Source organism: Narcine bancroftii, chromosome 2, assembly GCF_036971445.1.
Source record: "Narcine bancroftii isolate sNarBan1 chromosome 2, sNarBan1.hap1, whole genome shotgun sequence".
Classification (NCBI taxonomy): domain Eukaryota; kingdom Metazoa; phylum Chordata; class Chondrichthyes; order Torpediniformes; family Narcinidae; genus Narcine; species Narcine bancroftii.
In genome coordinates, this window is record NC_091470.1 from 42,686,887 (window position 1) to 42,705,635 (window position 18,749).

Below are 18,749 nucleotides of genomic sequence, written 5' to 3' on the forward strand. Positions count from 1 at the left end.
TTCCTGATTGGACTATTAGCTGAGGAAACTGGACAAATATGGATTGTTTTCTTTCAATAGCTAGAAGCTAAAGGACCATCTAATATAAAATTATGAGAAACCTAGACAATGGAGTTTTTGACCTCTGCGTTGAAATATCAAAAATGAGAGAACATAGCTTTAAGATGAGAGGGGGAAGTTTAAGGGATATTTACAAAGCAACCTTTTTTTATATACACAAAAAAGTCAGTGCCCCCCAAAATGCACTGCCAGGGGAAGTTGTGGGAAGCAAATAAAATGGCAGAATTCTAGAAGAATCAAGACAGATACAAACAAGCAGGGAACAGATGGATGTTGACCATGTACAGGTAAATGGAATTGGTTTAAATTGGCACTGTTATTGTCAGATATTGTGGACCAAAAAACAGCACAGCAATGGGAAAAATGTAGTATCTGCCAAGTGGAAGGTGTTGTCAATAGTTCTAAATGATTCCAGTATTTACATTTCTCTTCTGGTGTTCTAAACTACGAGTTTCAAGGCAGTGAATCAGTCATTGCTACATCCTAGGTTGACAAAGAATGTCACTGATGCAGAATTCTTCATAACCCTAAAGAGCTCAACCAAATAGAACTGTGGGATTATCTGCAGCTCAAGAACGACAATGAATCAAATCAGAAGGTCACCACTGCCTTCTCAGGGGCATTCAGGGCAAATACTGGCATCATGAAAAAATATCCATGTCCCATGAATGAATTTATAACACAAATGACTGATATTGATTCACAACAATATGCAAAGTGAAAATTTTCCAATAACCAACCAAAATACTCACTGTTCTATCTTTCTAGGTTTTACAAACTTCTCTCCAAATTCTTTCCGCATATATGCAATGTTTCCTGTTTGAAACAAATCTTTTGACCCACTGTTATCAAAGTGATTTGAAATCTAATTAATTGAACAAGTTTTCTTTTCATTTAAAAAAAAAGCTCTACACACTAAAGCAATTTAACATGTTACGTGTAGCTACAATTGCTTATGAACTACACAGAATTATTTGGCAAATTTTTAAAAACTTAAAACTTCTTTTCTTCTTTATCATTATTCACATCACCTTTACGTCATGGCTTATGGCATAATTAAGACATTCCACATACAGCAGTATAAAATTTGAAGTTATTACAAAAATTAAATATCTAATACAAAACTTCTGAAAAGTTAAAAACAGAAAAAGATTTATTTCCAAAGTCAACCTACAGTACTTACAATTTAAACTAAACAGAGTCTATCCTCCGTTTTATCTGGGGCCACATATTCTTCTCATTCTGAATTTTGTTACTGGTGTTTGGGACCAACTTATAATTTACAGTTACAGAAAAACATAGACCTCAATGGAGTTGCACAGGAATTCATGATCTCCTTTAGTGTTCTTCATCCAAATCTTATTGTAGGTTCACTTTGCTTTTGTTTTCTTACTCAAGACTCATGGTGGATTTAAAGCAATTAGGAGAATCATAGTGCTCTGCAAATCACTTTCTAACAAGTGCTTGCTTCAGGACCACACTTTATTGTTGGCCTTTATCTAATTAGTACATGGGATGTACATTTTGACAGGTGTTAATAAAAGGTCAGTGCCTGCACAATACATTCTACTAATGGAACCGAGCATTGCTTTCTTTGCATAACACAACTGAAACAGGCTCTAATAGAAATTACATTAGACTTTAGCATCCGGCAGTACATATAAACAAAGACACTGACTAAAACAGGTTTTAAATTGATTAACACTATTGAATCACTGTACTATAATTTTGATACTACATGATTTCATTACAGTTATACGATACAGTTATACAAAATGTGTTAACATCAAAGAATATAACCAAATTAAGATAGCAAACCAAAAACTCTCAAAACTTTATACAAGAGATAACTCTGAAATATGCATGTAGTACAATTACTGCCAATGCTAGGATTTTTAAAGAAACTATTACAAGCAAAAAGTTCAAACTTAAAAAAAGTCACATAGCATTTGCATTATTAGCATATCCAAATGAGTGTACAATATGCACACCTGGAAAATACAAAATTAAAATGTGAATTGCTCTAAGCACTGGGAGAGTGTCATATTTATACGAATGCTGAAAGTAAGTCCAATTTCTAGCACTGTCAGGTAAAGAACGGACTTTGATAAATGCAAGTTCATCAGGCTTTTATGGCCCAAAATAATGTGTTCATTAGAAAACACAAAGGCATTATTGAAACAGGAGTACAGGACAAAACAGGAAGAGCATCCATCCTAGCATCAACATCCCCAATTTTTTGACTACTTTATCAAAACAAGTCTTTGTTTTTGTTATGCAAGTTATTTAAAATTCTTTTCTAGAAATATACAAAGGGAAGGTCAACATTATGCCCAAATGTGGTCATGTAAAGTCCTGCTAAGGACTACGTGCTTCCCTCCTGGAGAAATCTACTGGTTGTTTTTGGCCTTGGCGTGTGTTAAGATGTGAGACTTCAGATTAGTGGATTGGGCAAACTTCTTATTACATCCATCAAAAGGACAAACATAAGGCCTGTCTCCAGTATGGATTCGCACATGAGTGCGCAAATTGAAGTCCAGTGAGAAGCGTTTTCCACATCCTTCAAATGTACACTGTTCCAAAGAAAAAAACAAACATTTTATTGGCAGAAAAAGCTCTCCATAGTTCATGACATGAGAAAATAGACTCATTAAAGTATCTCTACCCTTTGAACTTTATATTGCAAAATGGATGAGGTCTGGGCTTCATCATGGACTGAATGCCAGGAAACTCTGCCATCTTTTTTCACACCTCTGCAAAAAATTTTTTTTGGAGATACAGCACAGTAACAAGTCATTCTGGCCTATGAGCCTGCACTACCCAATTACACCCATGTAACCAATTAACCCTCTTGGAACATCAGAGGAAACCTACAAAGACGGGAGAACGTACAAACTCTTTGCAGACAGCACCAGATTTAAACCCAGGTCGCTGGCACATTAATAGCATTGCTGTGTCGTCCTACATTTGCAATTTCCAATCTTCCTTGACTTTAATGCTGGAAAAGCAAGAATGCTGCTCAAGAGAAACTGTTTTAACTTATTACATTCACATTTATAGATCAACTGAGAAGTCCCTAAAACAATTTCCCCTGGTAGGTTTTAAAAGTTGGAATTTTAGCCCATCATTTCATATCATCCAAGCTCAGAACCCTGGAGGTGAAGAAAAACAAGTTTCATCAAGAGACTTGTATGACATCTGAGATTTTATGCCATCAATGTTGCAAAGCAAGTTTATTACATCAAAACCAAAAGCAAATTCTAAAAGAGAAATCCCAATTAAGATCTACCTAATTAACAGCAATTACAAAGGATAACTCATTTAGCAAGATTACTAGTTAAATTTCCACAGTAGCATACGAGAGAATGTTCTGGCAACTATAAATGAATGAAAACTCAGCTCAAATGCTTCATTTTCATTTAGCTTCAAAAGGGCAGCACAGTTGGCATGGCGGTTAGTGCAATGCCTTTACAGCGCCAGTGATCGGCACTGGGGTTTGAATCCCGCGCTGTTTGAATCCCAACTCTGCGTGGGTTTCCCCAGGGGTTCCTGTTTCCTCCCACCGTTCGAAATGTACTGGGGGTATAAATTGAGCAGCACAGACTCATGGCTGAAGAGGACTGTTACTGCGCTGCATACTAAATTTAATTTTTTTTAAAAAAAAGGTAGCACTTAGACTTAGTAATTTTTCCAGAATAAAATTCAGCAAATCCATCAATTTTTAATTACCACACAGAAACTTAGAAAAAAAAAATTGCCATGAAAGAGACAATATAATCTTCTTTACCTGGAAGGGCTTTTCTCCAGTATGCACAAGCTGATGTCGTTTCAGTTTTGAGCTCTCCACAAAAGCTTTTCCACACTCAGCACAGACATGCACTCGTGGCCCATGGGTATGCAGATGCTTTCTCATGGCAGAGTTATCTCTAAACATTTTAGTGCAACCCTGGGGAAAACAAAACTCTTGTTTAAGAAATTATGCACAAAAGTTTCACATATACCACACTTGAGCACTTGAACTTCTGTAATTAGATTGATGGAATAAAATGCATGGACAAAAGATGCCAAGGGTATAGAGTATAACTTAGAAATCAAGTAGTGGTCAACTTCATGAATTAAAATCCAATGTAATAAAGATCGTAATCATAAATAGCTGCTGAACATACAGCCTGCATTCAAAATACAATGCAGTAGGGATAACGCTAACAAAACTCTTTTCAACAAGATTAAGCAGGAGAAAAATTACAAAATGATCCAAATGACCAGTTTAAGGGAAAAAAATTACTTTCACCAATATCAAAATAATATTCATACTTTAATATATGAAATGGTCTTGTAAGGTACACCAAGTACTTCATTAATTAATGAATTAAAAAGGATTTCTTTAATCCCTGAAATGGGCATACTGGCTGGCTCAAAGTACTACGAAGAACTGGTTCAATTGGATGGCAATTCATTTTACCTCCTTCATTCATCCAAGCTAGAATAAGCAAATTATTCAACATGGGTAATCAATTTAACACAATTATTTTGAAATACAACGTCTCAAAATATTATACACACTCATTTCCAGAATCACTTTTGTTATTCTGCCACCAGTTTCCTTTGGAGTATCTCAAGTCTCTCTTCATGCATATGGGATGATAGAAATGCAAAAAAGAAAAATGAAAAACTCTTAGCAGATCAAGTGTCATCAGTGCAAAGAACAATCAATGTTCTAAGTCAAGGACCTTTCATCAGAACTGGATGAGTAAACAAACACATCAGATTGCAATGATAGTGATGTGTAGAAAAAACAGTGGAAATGTCTGTGATTGTCAAGGTAACCACCATGAACCTTTGATAAAATGCCCTTCATTACACTTCAGCCAGATAACTTTCATGTTCCCCACCACAGAAATTAGATAAAGGTCAAGTTTCAGTTGTCATTCATGTAACTAAATAGTGAAAGTGAAAGTTGTCTCCCCAAATTTTAAAATAAATGCAAAAGGAAAATAAATTGAAATGGAAGTGTGCCGGCATACTAGCTGATAAGGAAAGCGATAATCAGAAATTGTAAAAATACCGCAAACCCTTGGTATCCAGCACCTCTGGGGATTAGTAGATGCAGGATAAATGAATTTTCCAGTTGCCTGAGATTGCGTGGATTGGTGAACTAACGGCGAGGCGTGCCAATGTTAAACTTCCGTTGTTTTCTACAATTTTTTTGCTGGTTGCTTGAATTCCAGATTTTACTGTATTTAGTCCCAGGGACATCAAAATAGTCAGATAGTAGACGAAGTTCCTCACGTTTACTTATTGGAGCAATACAAGAGGCTAAAAGACAACTTGAGGGGATGGAAACCTGAAGCATCAGGAAGCTCAGGGCCACTATCTTAGACTGAACAGAGGAGCTCTACAATGTAGCCACCATCACCATTAACATTTTCCAAAGAAGACATCATACCATGAGTACTGAATGCAAGACACTAAATTTCACTTGGAATGAATGTTTAGTTTCCCAGAAATTAGAAATGAAAGAGCATGTGATATAGCTCTCCAGGTAAACTGGCATGCTTGTTGCGAAGGGGAGTGTTTAGTGGAGACAGAATTTAAGACCACGGATTTGCAGGAATAACTATCCATTTGGAATGAGGAAAGCAGAGTGGAGGGATTGATGTGTCAAGTGATAGAATCTCATTATGGAGGATGGTCTGTGGAAGCTTGTACAGATGATGATTAAGGGAATCCTTCCATCATTTTCTGAATGAAAGGGTGAAAGCACAGGTGTAGGAAAACGTTAAGAATCCCGTCAAGTATGTTAGATGGAAAGCCACCATTTAAGGAACACATGTTAAAAGGCAACGATCTGCAATATCAAAAGCAGATTAGGTATTACAGACAAGGGAACAGAGTTTTTAGAGGAAACAGATTCAGAAGAAAAGTAGTCAAGATAGATGGTGGTGGGAACAACCATCAGGCACCCAGTTATAACACGAGCATTTCTTTCATTCGACTTCTGAAGAAAATAATGACCAAAAGAAAATTAATTAGTCAACTTTGTGCAAAGGCAGAATTTCATAATGTGCTTTCTGTGAGCATCTTTCATCAATAGAAAAGAAAATTCATTCAGGCCCAAGGCAAATTTGACATGATTCATACCTTTTATTACAGAAAGTACATGAAAATATTTCTCAGTAAAATTGCTCAATTAAACAAATTATGCTTTAAATGTGCATCATGGTCAATTAGGGGTCATCATTTAGCAAGTGATTTATGGTGCATAATTGTGCACTAGCTTACAAATTTATTCTAATGTCCAGTTTTTATTACAAATGCCAATTCAGATCAGGAGCAAACTATTTCTTGCCAGAAATGGCTCAACTTTTTCTGATGCTAAGCCCAAGTTTTGGACTTCAACACATCAACGCCCATCAAGAGACTTCAGTGTGTTTTGCGACAAGATAGAGGTGATAAACCAGCATTTAACAATACACCTATTCCTGCTCACTCTTCAGGACTTTAAACATACTCTGGCTTCAAATGAAATCAGTAAAAAAACAGCTCACAAGTCATTGGTAATTTTAAATGCCAAGGTTATTTTCAATTTAGTTAAATGGTTGGATCTCAAACAGCAATAAGATGGAATATAGAAGGGAGATGGAGAGTCTGGTGACTCAGTGCAGATAAACCTCTCCCCCAATGTCAAAAGAAGGGTAGAGTTTACATCCCTGTCTACATTAATGGTGTGAAAGCAAAGATATTTAACAACTTTTAAGTTTTCAGTGTAAACATCTCCAAAGACCCATCTTGGCCCAAACATATGGACACTACTACCAAGGAAGCACACCACCATCTCCACTTCCTCAGAAACCTGAAGAAATGTAGCATCCTTTGACTCTTAAAGATGTAACATCAAAACTATTACGTTACTAAAGGAACTGCTCTGCCTTGGACCACACAAAAAAAAGCAGCAAAAGCTGAGTGCAGCTCCCACATCCATACAAACCTGTCTCCCTTTTACCTACACTTCCTATTGCCTCAGAAAAGTAGTCAACATTATAGAACTCATCTTGCCCCAGCAACATTGTCTTCTCCCTCCTTCCACTATGAAGATGCGCCATCAATGACAGTTTTTTCCTGCTGTTATTGGACTCCTGAATAAACTTCACATGAATAAAATAATGTTCTCCTTGGTTCGTTCTTTCTAATCACGCTCTGTAACTCCGTCCTATTTATTTGCTGTTCTTGTGTACATGTTGACTTTCGGGATTTATTTGTAAAACAGCCTTTTCACTGTACCTCTGTGCAAGTGACAATAAACAAACTTTAAAAGTGCAAATAAAGTTCTGTAGCTATAACAACTTATGAAGCCAATACCTGACAGATACTCACTTTGTGAGGGCAAGCTATGGTTCTCGGTGCATCGTCTTCCTTCTGCTTCCTTGGCTTCATTCTAGAAATTACGGCAAAGTCGTCAGTACATTTTGAATTTTAAATTAAATGTCTTGTGTTAGTTGGTTTTCATGACATTGTTTTTTGTACATTTATAATTCATCTAATTTTGTAGCAAGGGCAGTAAAAAGCCAATGTATTAAATTGTAGGGTAGGTGGAGAGAAGACGCTTAGTAACCTGTTACTGAGTACTCTACGAGGTATCCCCTCATCTCACATCCTGCCTTTTATTGAAGGATCTCAATTAGAGCATCCAAAGAGATGAAAGCACCCAAGTAGGAATTGCTTATACTTTTATGGCAAGTTATATTAATTATCATGCTTCTCATGAAGACACAAACCTATACCTGCTAGAGGCAAATTATCGTGAAAATAGTAAAGAAAATCTTTTAAATAATGAACACGAACAAGATGTACAAGAAACAAGGAGGCAATTTTTGTCTTGTACAAGATCACAGCAAATAGTCCAATAAGTTTTGGAAATGCCATTTTAGTAATAGAAAGAAAAGTATAGTATAGATTAACAAAAAACCTTACCAAAGAGGAATGACCATCATTAAGGTAGATGAGAATTGAAGATTATATAGCCAAATTACAACAGAGGTGACTTTTAAAAATTCTACGGATACGTGCTTTCAGACTGAGGTGCTTAACCTTTTATCCGGGATTCTGAACACCGGCAACCTCCAAAAACCGGGACTTTTAAGTAATGAAAACACTTGACCTCCTCGTTCCTAGCCCCTCAGCATTCATCGACGACACCCCCCCCCCGCCCCCCATTGGCCACACTCTCCTATCTAATTCCTGATGAGGCAGCAAGGGTGCAGTGCTGCCGAACCCAGACTTCACTACTCTCGGCGCACAGCTGGTGACGGCTCAATGCGGGAGCAATGGCTGTCTTCGTTACCCATAATTCCCCAAAAACGGAGACCATGTACAAGAGACCCTTAGAATATTAGAACCCGTAGAAACTTTTTAGTGTCTATGTTCAGTGTCTAAGAGGTGAAAGGTTAGAAAGGTCTCTTGATAGGTGTTGATGTCCAAAATTTGGGCTTAACATCAGAAAAAGTTGAGCCAAGAAATATTTTGCTCCTGATCTGAATTGGCATTTGTAGTTAAAAACTGGACATTAGAATAAATTTGTAAGCTAGTGCCATGAATCACTTGCCAGATGATGACCTCCAATTGGCCGTGATACACATTTAAAGCACAATTTATTTAATTGAGCAATTTTACTGAGAAATCCTTTCATGTACTTTCTGTTTTGGGGGATTCTCTGGTATTAATTGAAACAACCATTTGGTGTCTAAGGAGGGAGTCAAAGCTGAAAATGCAGGTATGTGTGAAGAAATATGGGAAGATGAGGGCTCCTGATGTTTTTGGAGTCTGAACACTGTTCTAAACAGCATGTTTCTCAACCTTGATGAGACTACAAGTGGGATGGGGAGAAAAAGGGAAAGGGAGTTGCTACTTGTCCTACATGTAATGCTTTACTTTTAGATCATGTGTGTTTGTGACTGATGTAACTTTTCTTCTTGAACGTATAAATTTTTGATCCATCTCTGTTGAATGGAGACTCCATGAGACTGCTTCAAGTGTGACAGCAGCAGAGGGCTCTTCCAAGTAGCTACCTAATAAAGAGCTAGCCCACAAATTTCTGTGTGCCTTATCTGTTTGCATCAGAGGTATCAAAAACCAGAACCACATTTCTTAACTGTTATTAATGTCCAGTAGCTGTGAAGCTGCTAGATTAAAAAAAAATACAGTATCATTATACAAACAAAAGTGCTTGAAGATGGGAGGCAAACTTTTTCAAGTTTATTCCCCCCCCCTTCCCCCCAAAATGAGCAATAATTCTCCATCAAAGCCAAGTCTGAAACCTTCTTTATCAAAACTAGTGACTGTTAGGGTACATGTGGGTATGCTCTTGTCCACAAGGAATCTTTTGATTCCTCATCATTCTGCAAGAATAGAGTCACCATTCCTGACATCAGGTGCCTGGAGCTTTCCTCTCTGTGGTTGTGGGAGAGGGGGATAAATAGTGGGTGGGCAATTGGCCAGTCATTCTCCTTCTGAGCCGTGTTATTTTGGAACAGTTCTGGTATGCCAGACATGGACGGGACCAGTCCCTTTTCTGATTATCATTACCTTTTTCCTTTCCCTCATCATGTAGGTTCTAATAATGGCAAACAATTCAAATTGCAAGGAAAACAGGATGGTGGAAGGCAGCTGTTTTTATTAGTTCACTTGTATTTTTCCACAATAACCTGCAGTGTAGCCTAGCCCTTTATCATCAACAAAGGCTATCGAGCCAATAAACCGTTGTAGCTTCATCAATGGGACTGTCTATTAAATCTTGTCATGACAGAAGTCAAAAGATAATTATGCTACAAACAATCATAATCTGGTTCCTCAAGTTCACATGGAGGCAGCGTTAATAAGGCTGTCAAGTTAACAGTAATACAGTCATGGAAGGTCAGATGAATTCACTAAGGGAAAAGTTCTTATAAAAAAGGGACTGGTCCCATCCATGTCTGGCTTACCAGAACTGTTCCAAAATGCCAGCACCAAAGCAATTCCAGTTGCGTGGGCGATTACGGGTAAGGAAGATGACCACTGCTCCTGCATTGAGCCACCTGCCGCCTAATTCTCTCCCACAGAGTGCTTGGGGCCAAGAGTCACCTTTCCACCGAAGTGATTATTATGGTCTTTACCTAAATTCATTTAACAGCCCGCGCCCCTGTTTTGTGTTATTTTGAAACATCGCATTTGCTTAAAGGGACTGCCATTTTAAAATGATTCTGAAAACCAGAAGATTCTGAACAACGGCAAGGGTCCAGTCCCAAAGACCCCAGATAAAAAGTTATGCACCTGAATAAGAATTTATAAATAAATTATGAATAAGTAGTAATAGATTCCTTCCACTGATCACTGAAATGGGAACAAAATTAAATGAAGAATAAAGTTGCAAGATTTGAGAGAAAATCTCTTAAAATTAGTTAAGCAGGTTCTCAAATGTTCAAAAAGTTTTAAAAATAAAACTAAGAAATAGCATGGAGTAAGATCACCTAATTTGGTATTTTGTTTTATCATTAATTCCTAGAATCTGCACTTAAATTGATGCTATTTCTCTTCCTGCTCCTCCCTCCACAGGAAATTTGTCCACCTCTTTAACTATGCTCATCACCCTTGATGGTTTCGAGCTCCCTTCTTGTCTATAAAGCATATCATTCGTTCACAAAATGGCTTTGGCTCCAACTTATTCCACATGGATTTCAACTAAAAATGTACTCTTCCCATGATCACAAGCTATTTGAATAGTCAATGTGGTTCATTTATGGTAACCTGGAATAACAGACAGAGAGCAAGTGGGGTTCTTTTTTTAAAATTTGTTTCAGATTGCCAATTGATCTAATTGCAGGTAGTTCTAGTAATCACTTATTCTCATAATAAACTGCAACAATTTAGTTGAAGTCTAACAAATGGCTGCCCAGAAATCGCAACATCACCAGTCACTGGATTCAATTAATTGGTGTGTATACCACCTCTTCAACAGGAAAATATTATGCACTTCATAGGCATTTCATTAGCATAATTGAGATTAAAATATGCCAATGCACTTCCATCAATTCAAATGGATTCACTCAAAAGTCAAAGCTGTTTATTAATATAAAATCCTTAAGGTGAAGTTGCTGAGGTTGTCAACTCAAAGTTATTCAGTGTTCAAAATAAAGTAGCTGATTACTCTTAAGTTGTACAATTTGCATAGAAATTAATACATCCACAGGTCAAATAATTATGGTATCAATACTTAATTGATATTTACTTTCCATTCCTAGGTTGCAGTAGTGATGATTGAACGTATTACCAAAGCAGTCGGGAATTCTTTTCTCAACTTTAAAGAATCCATATCCCCACCCATCGCTCACCTAGCAAATTCTGCCAGCTGCTTTGGGTCAGAAAGGTCAATACCAGGTATTCCACCAGGTGGAAGTTTCTTTCCAGTCATGTATTCAGAGTAATCAGGTGGAGAATTTTCTCCAATAATCTGTTCCTCCACCACTGTTTCATGGTCAATGTCAGTCTTTTTATCATCTGAAATACAAAAACAATCCGATATTTCAAAAATCATTTTACATTCCGACAAAATGGAATGGAGCAGATGGCTAACTAATCACATTTCTCACCATCACCAGGCAGATCTAGAGAACCAAACTAATGGAAAAATCATTACCTTCAATGCCATCTGTGTCATATAATTGTGTATGGATCTAATATCCTAGAATTTCTTTTAGGTGCCGATTTGGGCCACCTTAAAAGTAGAAATTGAAGCTTGTTCTCAAAGACTACAGATGATCCCATATTATGGGGAAGAGAGGCATAGGATTTGCATAGGAAAATGACCCATAATGCATTTCCTGTAACACAAAGCTATGTCAATTGACCATGAACCAAGAAAAACAAAATATGAAAAACAAGATGCATTTGCACCCCCACCCCATCTCCACACAAATTCCATGAAAGGAAATTTTATCTCATATTTTTGGGTAGTGATGTTTAAAATTCTTGTGTCAAATTACCATTACCAGAATGGCTGTAACACATAGTGGTTTGTGCTCTATCCTCAGTAAAAGACTGAAAATGCTCTCTCCAATTCAGAATTGAAATAATACTCAAGTAAAAGGCATTCCTTGTAGATACCAATATTGATAAAACTTTCACCAGTATAGGTATATTTTAATTGGATCAAAACTCAAGACTTCCAATTTTAGACACAATTTCACCTAAAAACCAAGCACTCAATAAACTCACATTTCAGAGGGTTCACATTCTTAGAAAAATCCCAACACTATTTTCTTCAATGCAAACCCCCGCCATTCCAATGCTACTAGTGAAAATGCTTTGCACATCTACATTTGTAGGCCACAGACATAACTCCATCAAGAGTGTTTAAATTTTTCAGATTCATACTTTTTCCCCAATTGTAAAATTATTTAATATTAAGAGACAATTCTGAGCAAGGGAATAAGGAAACCACTACTAATATGGAAAAAAAAATCATATAGTATAAAAAGCAAATTTCAAACTGGGCTGTCCTGATAAATCTACATGCATCTCACTAAACAAATGCCTCAGTACATCCTAAAACTGGGTATATTTTTCCTATGACTGCTAATGTTGTGCAACAGAGTTGTACTCTCAACATGACAGTAAGACTTCAATAATCTGACAACCAACTGTTTGGAAAATTTTGAAGGCATGGCATCAGACTCATTCATCAAACCATAATGGGAGATGAAATGGGTGGCTAGAACCGCAGATGGGATCTAGAATTGAAAGGAATTGGGGCCTTGGGTTTGCAGCTCGAGGCAGGTTGCAGTAACCTCATTTCCTCCAGTAACATTGAATCGTCTTGAAAATCTGCCAGTCTGGCACCTTATTCCCAAGGATGCTGGATAACCCCAGGTTTTACTGTTTTAGTATTTTTATTTTCAGAGATTTCAGGAGCCAATACTTTCACAAACTAAAATTGAGGAAACACCAGTTATCTTGGTAACTAGAAAGATTTCCATCACATGAAATGAATTTCAATTCTTCTCATATACAGAAACCTATTGAGCAGAGTTCATGATTTCAGATGAACAGTCAATAATCTGGCTACAATCCAGATACGAAAATCCATTAACACAGTCAGAAGCAGCAGCATTCTTGTTGGATTGACTCCTCACAGAAGCAGAGGTTAGACATTTTGACAGTTTGTTTTGCTGTTTAACTCAACCGTCAAGTTCAGCAACCTTCGTGACTAAAAACCTTGTTATACATTTAGAAAAAGGGATTAGTCATACAGCACAGAAACACACCAACTCCTCATGCAAGCCAAATGTCTACCCAAACTAATCCCAGCTGCCTGCATTTGAACCCAAATCTTTCCATCCACATGTTTGCCTTTTAAACATTTTCATTGAACCCACTTTCACTATGTGCCCAATACCCAGTGGTATTTGCGGGGGATATGCCCCTCATATCCTGTTTAAATCTTTCCACTCTCATCTTAACATAACTTTTAAGCCCCTTTTACACTTGTGAAAGTGATCCCAGGAATTAACTGCCAATCGGCCTTTAAAGTGTCTAGTGTGAAAGCAAAATCAGATCAATGACCACATCTCATGCCAGGAATTGATGGCCTTGATCCCTAGTATAATCCCCGGCATCTGCAGAGGCTAGTGTTGCAATAATGCAAGAGTGAAATGGGCAATTGCATTGTGGGATTGAAATGACCCAAGTTTTTACGCGAATGCAGGAAGATTAAAACGAAGGTATAAACTTTGCAGGGGGAGAGAGAGAAAGGAAATAAACAGCAATAGCAGACAATTTTTTTTTAAATCGCATGGGGAAAATTGGTAGTGCTACAGTGCACCATTTATAAAGACCATGGGAAAAAGCAATGGCGGACCCGACTTCTCTGTGAGACAGAGAAACCCCATGAATGCGCCATGCAAGCAGCCCTTTCTCTGCCGCACGGAATTCTGGGAGGGCAGGTCCACCATTGCTCCCCCCACAGTATTTATAAATTGTACACAATAGTGCTACGCACTTTCCCATGCTGTATAAATTGTGCGCTAAAGCATTACCAACTTTCCCACCCCGTTTAAAAGTTGTCAGCTATTGTTATTTATTGCATGTCCCACTGTCCCTTAAAGGTTTATATAGGTTGGCACAACAATAGGGGCCGAAGGGCTCATACTGTGCTGTACATAAAGCTTAGCCATGGTTAATTTTATTCAAATGCATTTATCAGGATTTAGGGCAGGTCTACCATTGCTCGATGAGTCATGACATCATCGGTAGAAGGTACAACAGTCCTAACCTTGGGGATGGCTCCTTGCAAGTGTGAAAGCGTTCATTGTCCTAATTTAGGAGTATTCAAGTTTGAAAAGCAAACACCCCCCCCCCCATTCCAATTTAGTGGGACACAAGTATGAAAGGGGCTTTAGACTCTCCTACTCTAAGAAAAAGGCAGATGTACCCTATCTATGTCACTCATGATTTTATCGTTTTCTACAATTTCACCCCTCAGCCTCCCTTATTCCATGCAAAAATCTTAAGCCTATCCATGTGCAAGATACTGCAACTTGAAGTTAAAAAAGTAGCTGTTAGACCTCAGCAGGTAAAGCAGGAGCTGAAGAAGGAAATGGATTTGATGTTTTGGGTCAAGACTCTTCACTATTTGGCCTTGAAGAATCCTGATCCAAAATGCCAACTCTCCATTTCTTTCTCGATACTACCTGAACCAGATTTTCTCCATTACCATTTTTCATCTCTCGAAGCAAAACGCGTAGAAATACAATCACCCAATTCTTAAAAAAAATCCTTCTTCCCATCAAGTTTGCTTACAATTAGCTGCTTTTCTAAATTTAAGTAACTGATTAGCAATATAGCTCAGTATAATCATAATGTACATGAGCAGTCATCCCTTTGTTTATAAATTGACTCTTCAAATACCTAATTCATCCTATTTATTTGTATTTCTGAAGATTTCCCAACTTCAGCCCTTTCTTTTCCAACTCAAAATCGAATCTTTGAAATTTAAGATTGCATCACCTTCCACTCTTTTTGATGAGGGCATCAAGATGATCAATTAACATTTACAATTGCATGTCTTCTATTAAGAGTTCTGCTTACACAAGTTTCTTCTGATCTATTCCGTTCATACCATTCCAAACTATGCACTACTGGAATTCCCATTATACATTTACAATTGCATGTCTTCTAATAAGAGCTCTGCTTACAGAAGTTTCTTCTGATCTATTCCGTTCATGCCATTCCAAACTATGCACTACTGGAATTCCCATTATACATTTACAATTGCATGTCTTCTAATAAGAGTTCTGCTTACACAAGTTTCTTCTGATCTATTCCGTTCACACCATTACTTTAACATCTCCATGAAATAACCTCCTGGGCCACAGAATAGAAAATTTTAGTTTCTCCATCTCACCACACAGCAAAAATTCTCTGAAAGATTTTTAAAAATGCACACGATGAACTTGTACCTTGTTTTTTTTTCTTTTAATTTCATCAATAAGTTAAGGATTCATTACAGAAGACTAAAGAGAATGTGCCACGTTTGACCTGACAAAACACCAAATCTCCAAAATGTGTGCGGCAGAAATGATGAAAATACTCGACAGGAACAGATTTTCTCTCCAGACAATAAAAGGGATACTTTCAAACTATGGTGATACTCTGATTCTAACTTGCTCAGATGAGAAAGCCCAAAGTCTAATTCTGTCTGAACATTTACAACTTCAAAGGGATTCAAATTTGGAAGAGACAGCCTTAACGACTTGACTTTCACAAATCAGTGGATTCTCATCTGGAACAAACCGATTCGAATGCACAAATCCAAGGAACTGCTTATTTAATTATCTGTGTTTTATTTAAAACTAACTGAATCTACACATTTGTGTCTGCAGGCATGAAGATTGATCTTCCCCTGGTTCTATCCACTAATTCACCTCATCTTTAACCATTAGGACCACCTCTCTCAACCATCAGTCACTGGGAGGATGAAGGGACCATTTTGATTAGAGGCGAAGCATGTAAATGGTTGATACAATTTTTTTAACGCTCGAATGATCACCCTCTTTTTTAAAGATTAAAAAAAGTTTTAAAAAGTCCTTATCTGTTGACTTTTACTTGGCACCATCACCGACATTTAGTCTTAATCTAAACACGGTCAATCATTGTAAATCTTCACAGACAGGGCTTGTTTTAACTCCTTGACTATCAGAGCTCAGGGAACAGACAGATACCCTCAATTCTAACCCAAATAAAGAAGAGCGCAGATAGAGCCATTTCCCTAGTTTCGATGACGAAGGTTTTAAAATGAAACCACCGGAATCGTGGAATTAAAAAGAAAATCATCCGCGACAATCACCCCTTTCAAAAATCACACACACAAAACTGACGAACTTGATTATCCAAAATTTATCGCAGAGGCTCAGAGACGGCAGCAGAAGTATTGAGCCGACGGACGGACGGACGAAGCGGGAGCTCCGCAGCGACTACCGACCTCCCCGAATCAAAGCGCCGCACCCCGAGCCCACCAAACTTGATGCCCAGCTCCACCCCCAGCCCCCCACCTCATTGGACCGCTCGAGGTTGCTTCAGTTGGCCCCGAGTCGCCAATGGCCAGGGGAGCTGTCAATCTCCACACCCCGCCTCCGGCCCCTCTCATTCGCCAACGTGTCCCGCTGAGCAGGTTTGGTTGCGCCGCTGCCCAAAGTCGAACTACGCCATGAGGCCTAGCGCGAGCGAGAGCCTAACGGTCACAGGCGCCCAAGGCCCGACCAGCAGCAGCGCACTCGCTCCCGCTCCACCCGCCATCTTCTGCCGCCATCTTCCCCGATTGGGAAGCCATGTTTTCGGGCGGCCATACTGACATGGCGGCGCCCATAAACCTGGGGAAACATGGCTTCCCTTCAAAACAAAAACATTGTAAAGCAGTTCGAGCTCTGAACAAGCCGCAGTAAAGACCGAAAGAGCAGCCTTTTCGCCCGTCGGTTCTCCCCCAAGGCGACGGGACACGCCCTAGAGCTGGAGGGAAGAGCTCGCTCCTGCGCGGTCTTTGCATTTCTGATCACACACAAGCCCCCCGTCTGGGCACCACTTACCCGAAGCCCACATCGTCACCGAAAATTCCCCCTCCAGGGTCTTGATCTGCACTTGTTTCTGCTCCCATTTCCTGCCGGTCCTGTCCAGCCCCCCATCGTTCAGGTAACTCTTCTTCGTCGCTTTCTTGCCGGCCCCTTTCTTGATGCGGCTCTTGCCCGACACGGCCGTCACTAGCGTCTGCTCGATGAATTCCTCCTCGGCGCCCGCCGACGGCACCGGGATCAGGATCTGATCCTCGTAGCCGTCCTCGGCCCGCAGCTCGGCGTCGTCTCCCACCACCTCTTCCCGCGTCTGCACCAGGATCACCTCCTGGTGGACCTGGCTCGGGTCGTCGCTGAGCGGCTGCAGGGCGATCATGGGCTGGTGCTCGTCCCCTTCCACCACCGTCGTCTCGATCGTTTCCACCGGGATCGTCTCCACTTCGATCTCGTGCAGCTCCACGATCTCGGCCGGCATTTCCGAGCCGTCCGCAGCGATATACAGAGTATCGCCCGATGCCATGTTTTTATTTCTCTTCCTCTTTTCCTCTTTCCCCGCCTCCGAGCGCCTCTTTCCCTCTCGGCCCGCTCTTCACCACGGCCACAATCCACCAAAAGGGATCAGCACCCCCCAAGAAAACCTCGCAAGACACAAAAAAAAAACGGCAGCCACCATCCGCTCGGGCGCTGCGAGCAACTACCGCGAGACTTCATTCCACTTCCTGTCCTTCATGATTTGCCCTTGTTGCCATGTGCCAACGCAGCTCCCTCATTAGAATGAAGCGCTTCCTCCGCCATCCCAAATTCAAGCCGACCTTTCAATCGGGGCCGTCTGCCCCGAAGCAGAGGTCGGGCACAACTGATCCCCCACCCCCTCCTCCCCCTCCCTCTTTGGCTTCGACTGCGAGCGGAAGCCTGGCGCCGACTTCTCTTTGTTACTCACCTGCTTGGATCCGTGCCAACGCGGCTCCTGCCAGTCAAGACGCCCTCTGGTTGCGGGCAATGGGAGCATCTCCGGTCCCGCTTTAAACCGAGCGGACGGAGTGACACAGCCCGCAGAGAAGTGTTGGGGGGGTGGGGGGGGAGAGAGGCAGGTTGCGCTTCGCCATCATCATCATGGGCATGAACGAGAGACGAGTTGATTTTGAATGGGTGTACACGGACCAGCCTCACACGCAAAGAAGAAAAGAAATGTTAGGTGTGTACAATAACTGTTCATTTCTTTGGGGAGTGGGGGGAGTGGGGAGAGGGGGGGGGGGGTGGATTCTTGTTTCTGAAGAGCTCACCAGTCGGGTTAAGAAGTTAGAATTTGCCTATTTAGGTTCAAGAGACACGTCCTGAAGGGGTTTTCACGTGAGCATTATTGGGATCAGAATCTTCTTTCGAAGTGAAGTGGCACTTGTAATTCCAATCCACTCTGGAAACGATTGATCGGAATCTTTTTACCAGTCATAAACTTGTTTCGCGCGATTAATTGCTTTATTTTGTTTTTAAAAAAAACCTCTTCTTTTAATTTTCCAAATGTAACGAGCCCGGAGGAGGCGAACCGGGGTTTCGTTATTCGGAGTAGTGAACCTTTCGAATACTTGGTTCTGATTT

General features: G+C 39.8%; 2 protein-coding genes across 2 annotated transcripts in view; one reads left to right on the top strand and one right to left on the bottom strand.

Annotated features, from left to right (window-relative positions):
* Window positions 1-1,195: 1,195 nt before the first annotated feature.
* yy1a (YY1 transcription factor a) lies at window positions 1,196-17,845 on the bottom strand. Its single transcript, XM_069916441.1, has 5 exons — window positions 17,172-17,845; window positions 11,424-11,589; window positions 7,435-7,495; window positions 3,848-4,006; window positions 1,196-2,633 (listed from the first exon to the last, which is right to left on the bottom strand). The coding sequence occupies exons 1-5, from the start codon at window positions 17,671-17,673 to the stop codon at window positions 2,451-2,453; spliced, it is 1,071 nt and encodes a 356-aa protein (XP_069772542.1). The 5' UTR covers window positions 17,674-17,845; the 3' UTR covers window positions 1,196-2,450.
* The window catches only part of degs2 (delta(4)-desaturase, sphingolipid 2), a 50,915-nt gene continuing 48,998 nt past the window's right edge, over window positions 16,833-18,749 (top strand). Inside the window, exon 1 of the mRNA XM_069916442.1 lies at window positions 16,833-18,348. Coding sequence (XP_069772543.1) covers window positions 18,267-18,348 — 82 coding nt within the window. The 5' untranslated portion in view covers window positions 16,833-18,266. The remainder of the gene's footprint in view (window positions 18,349-18,749) is intronic.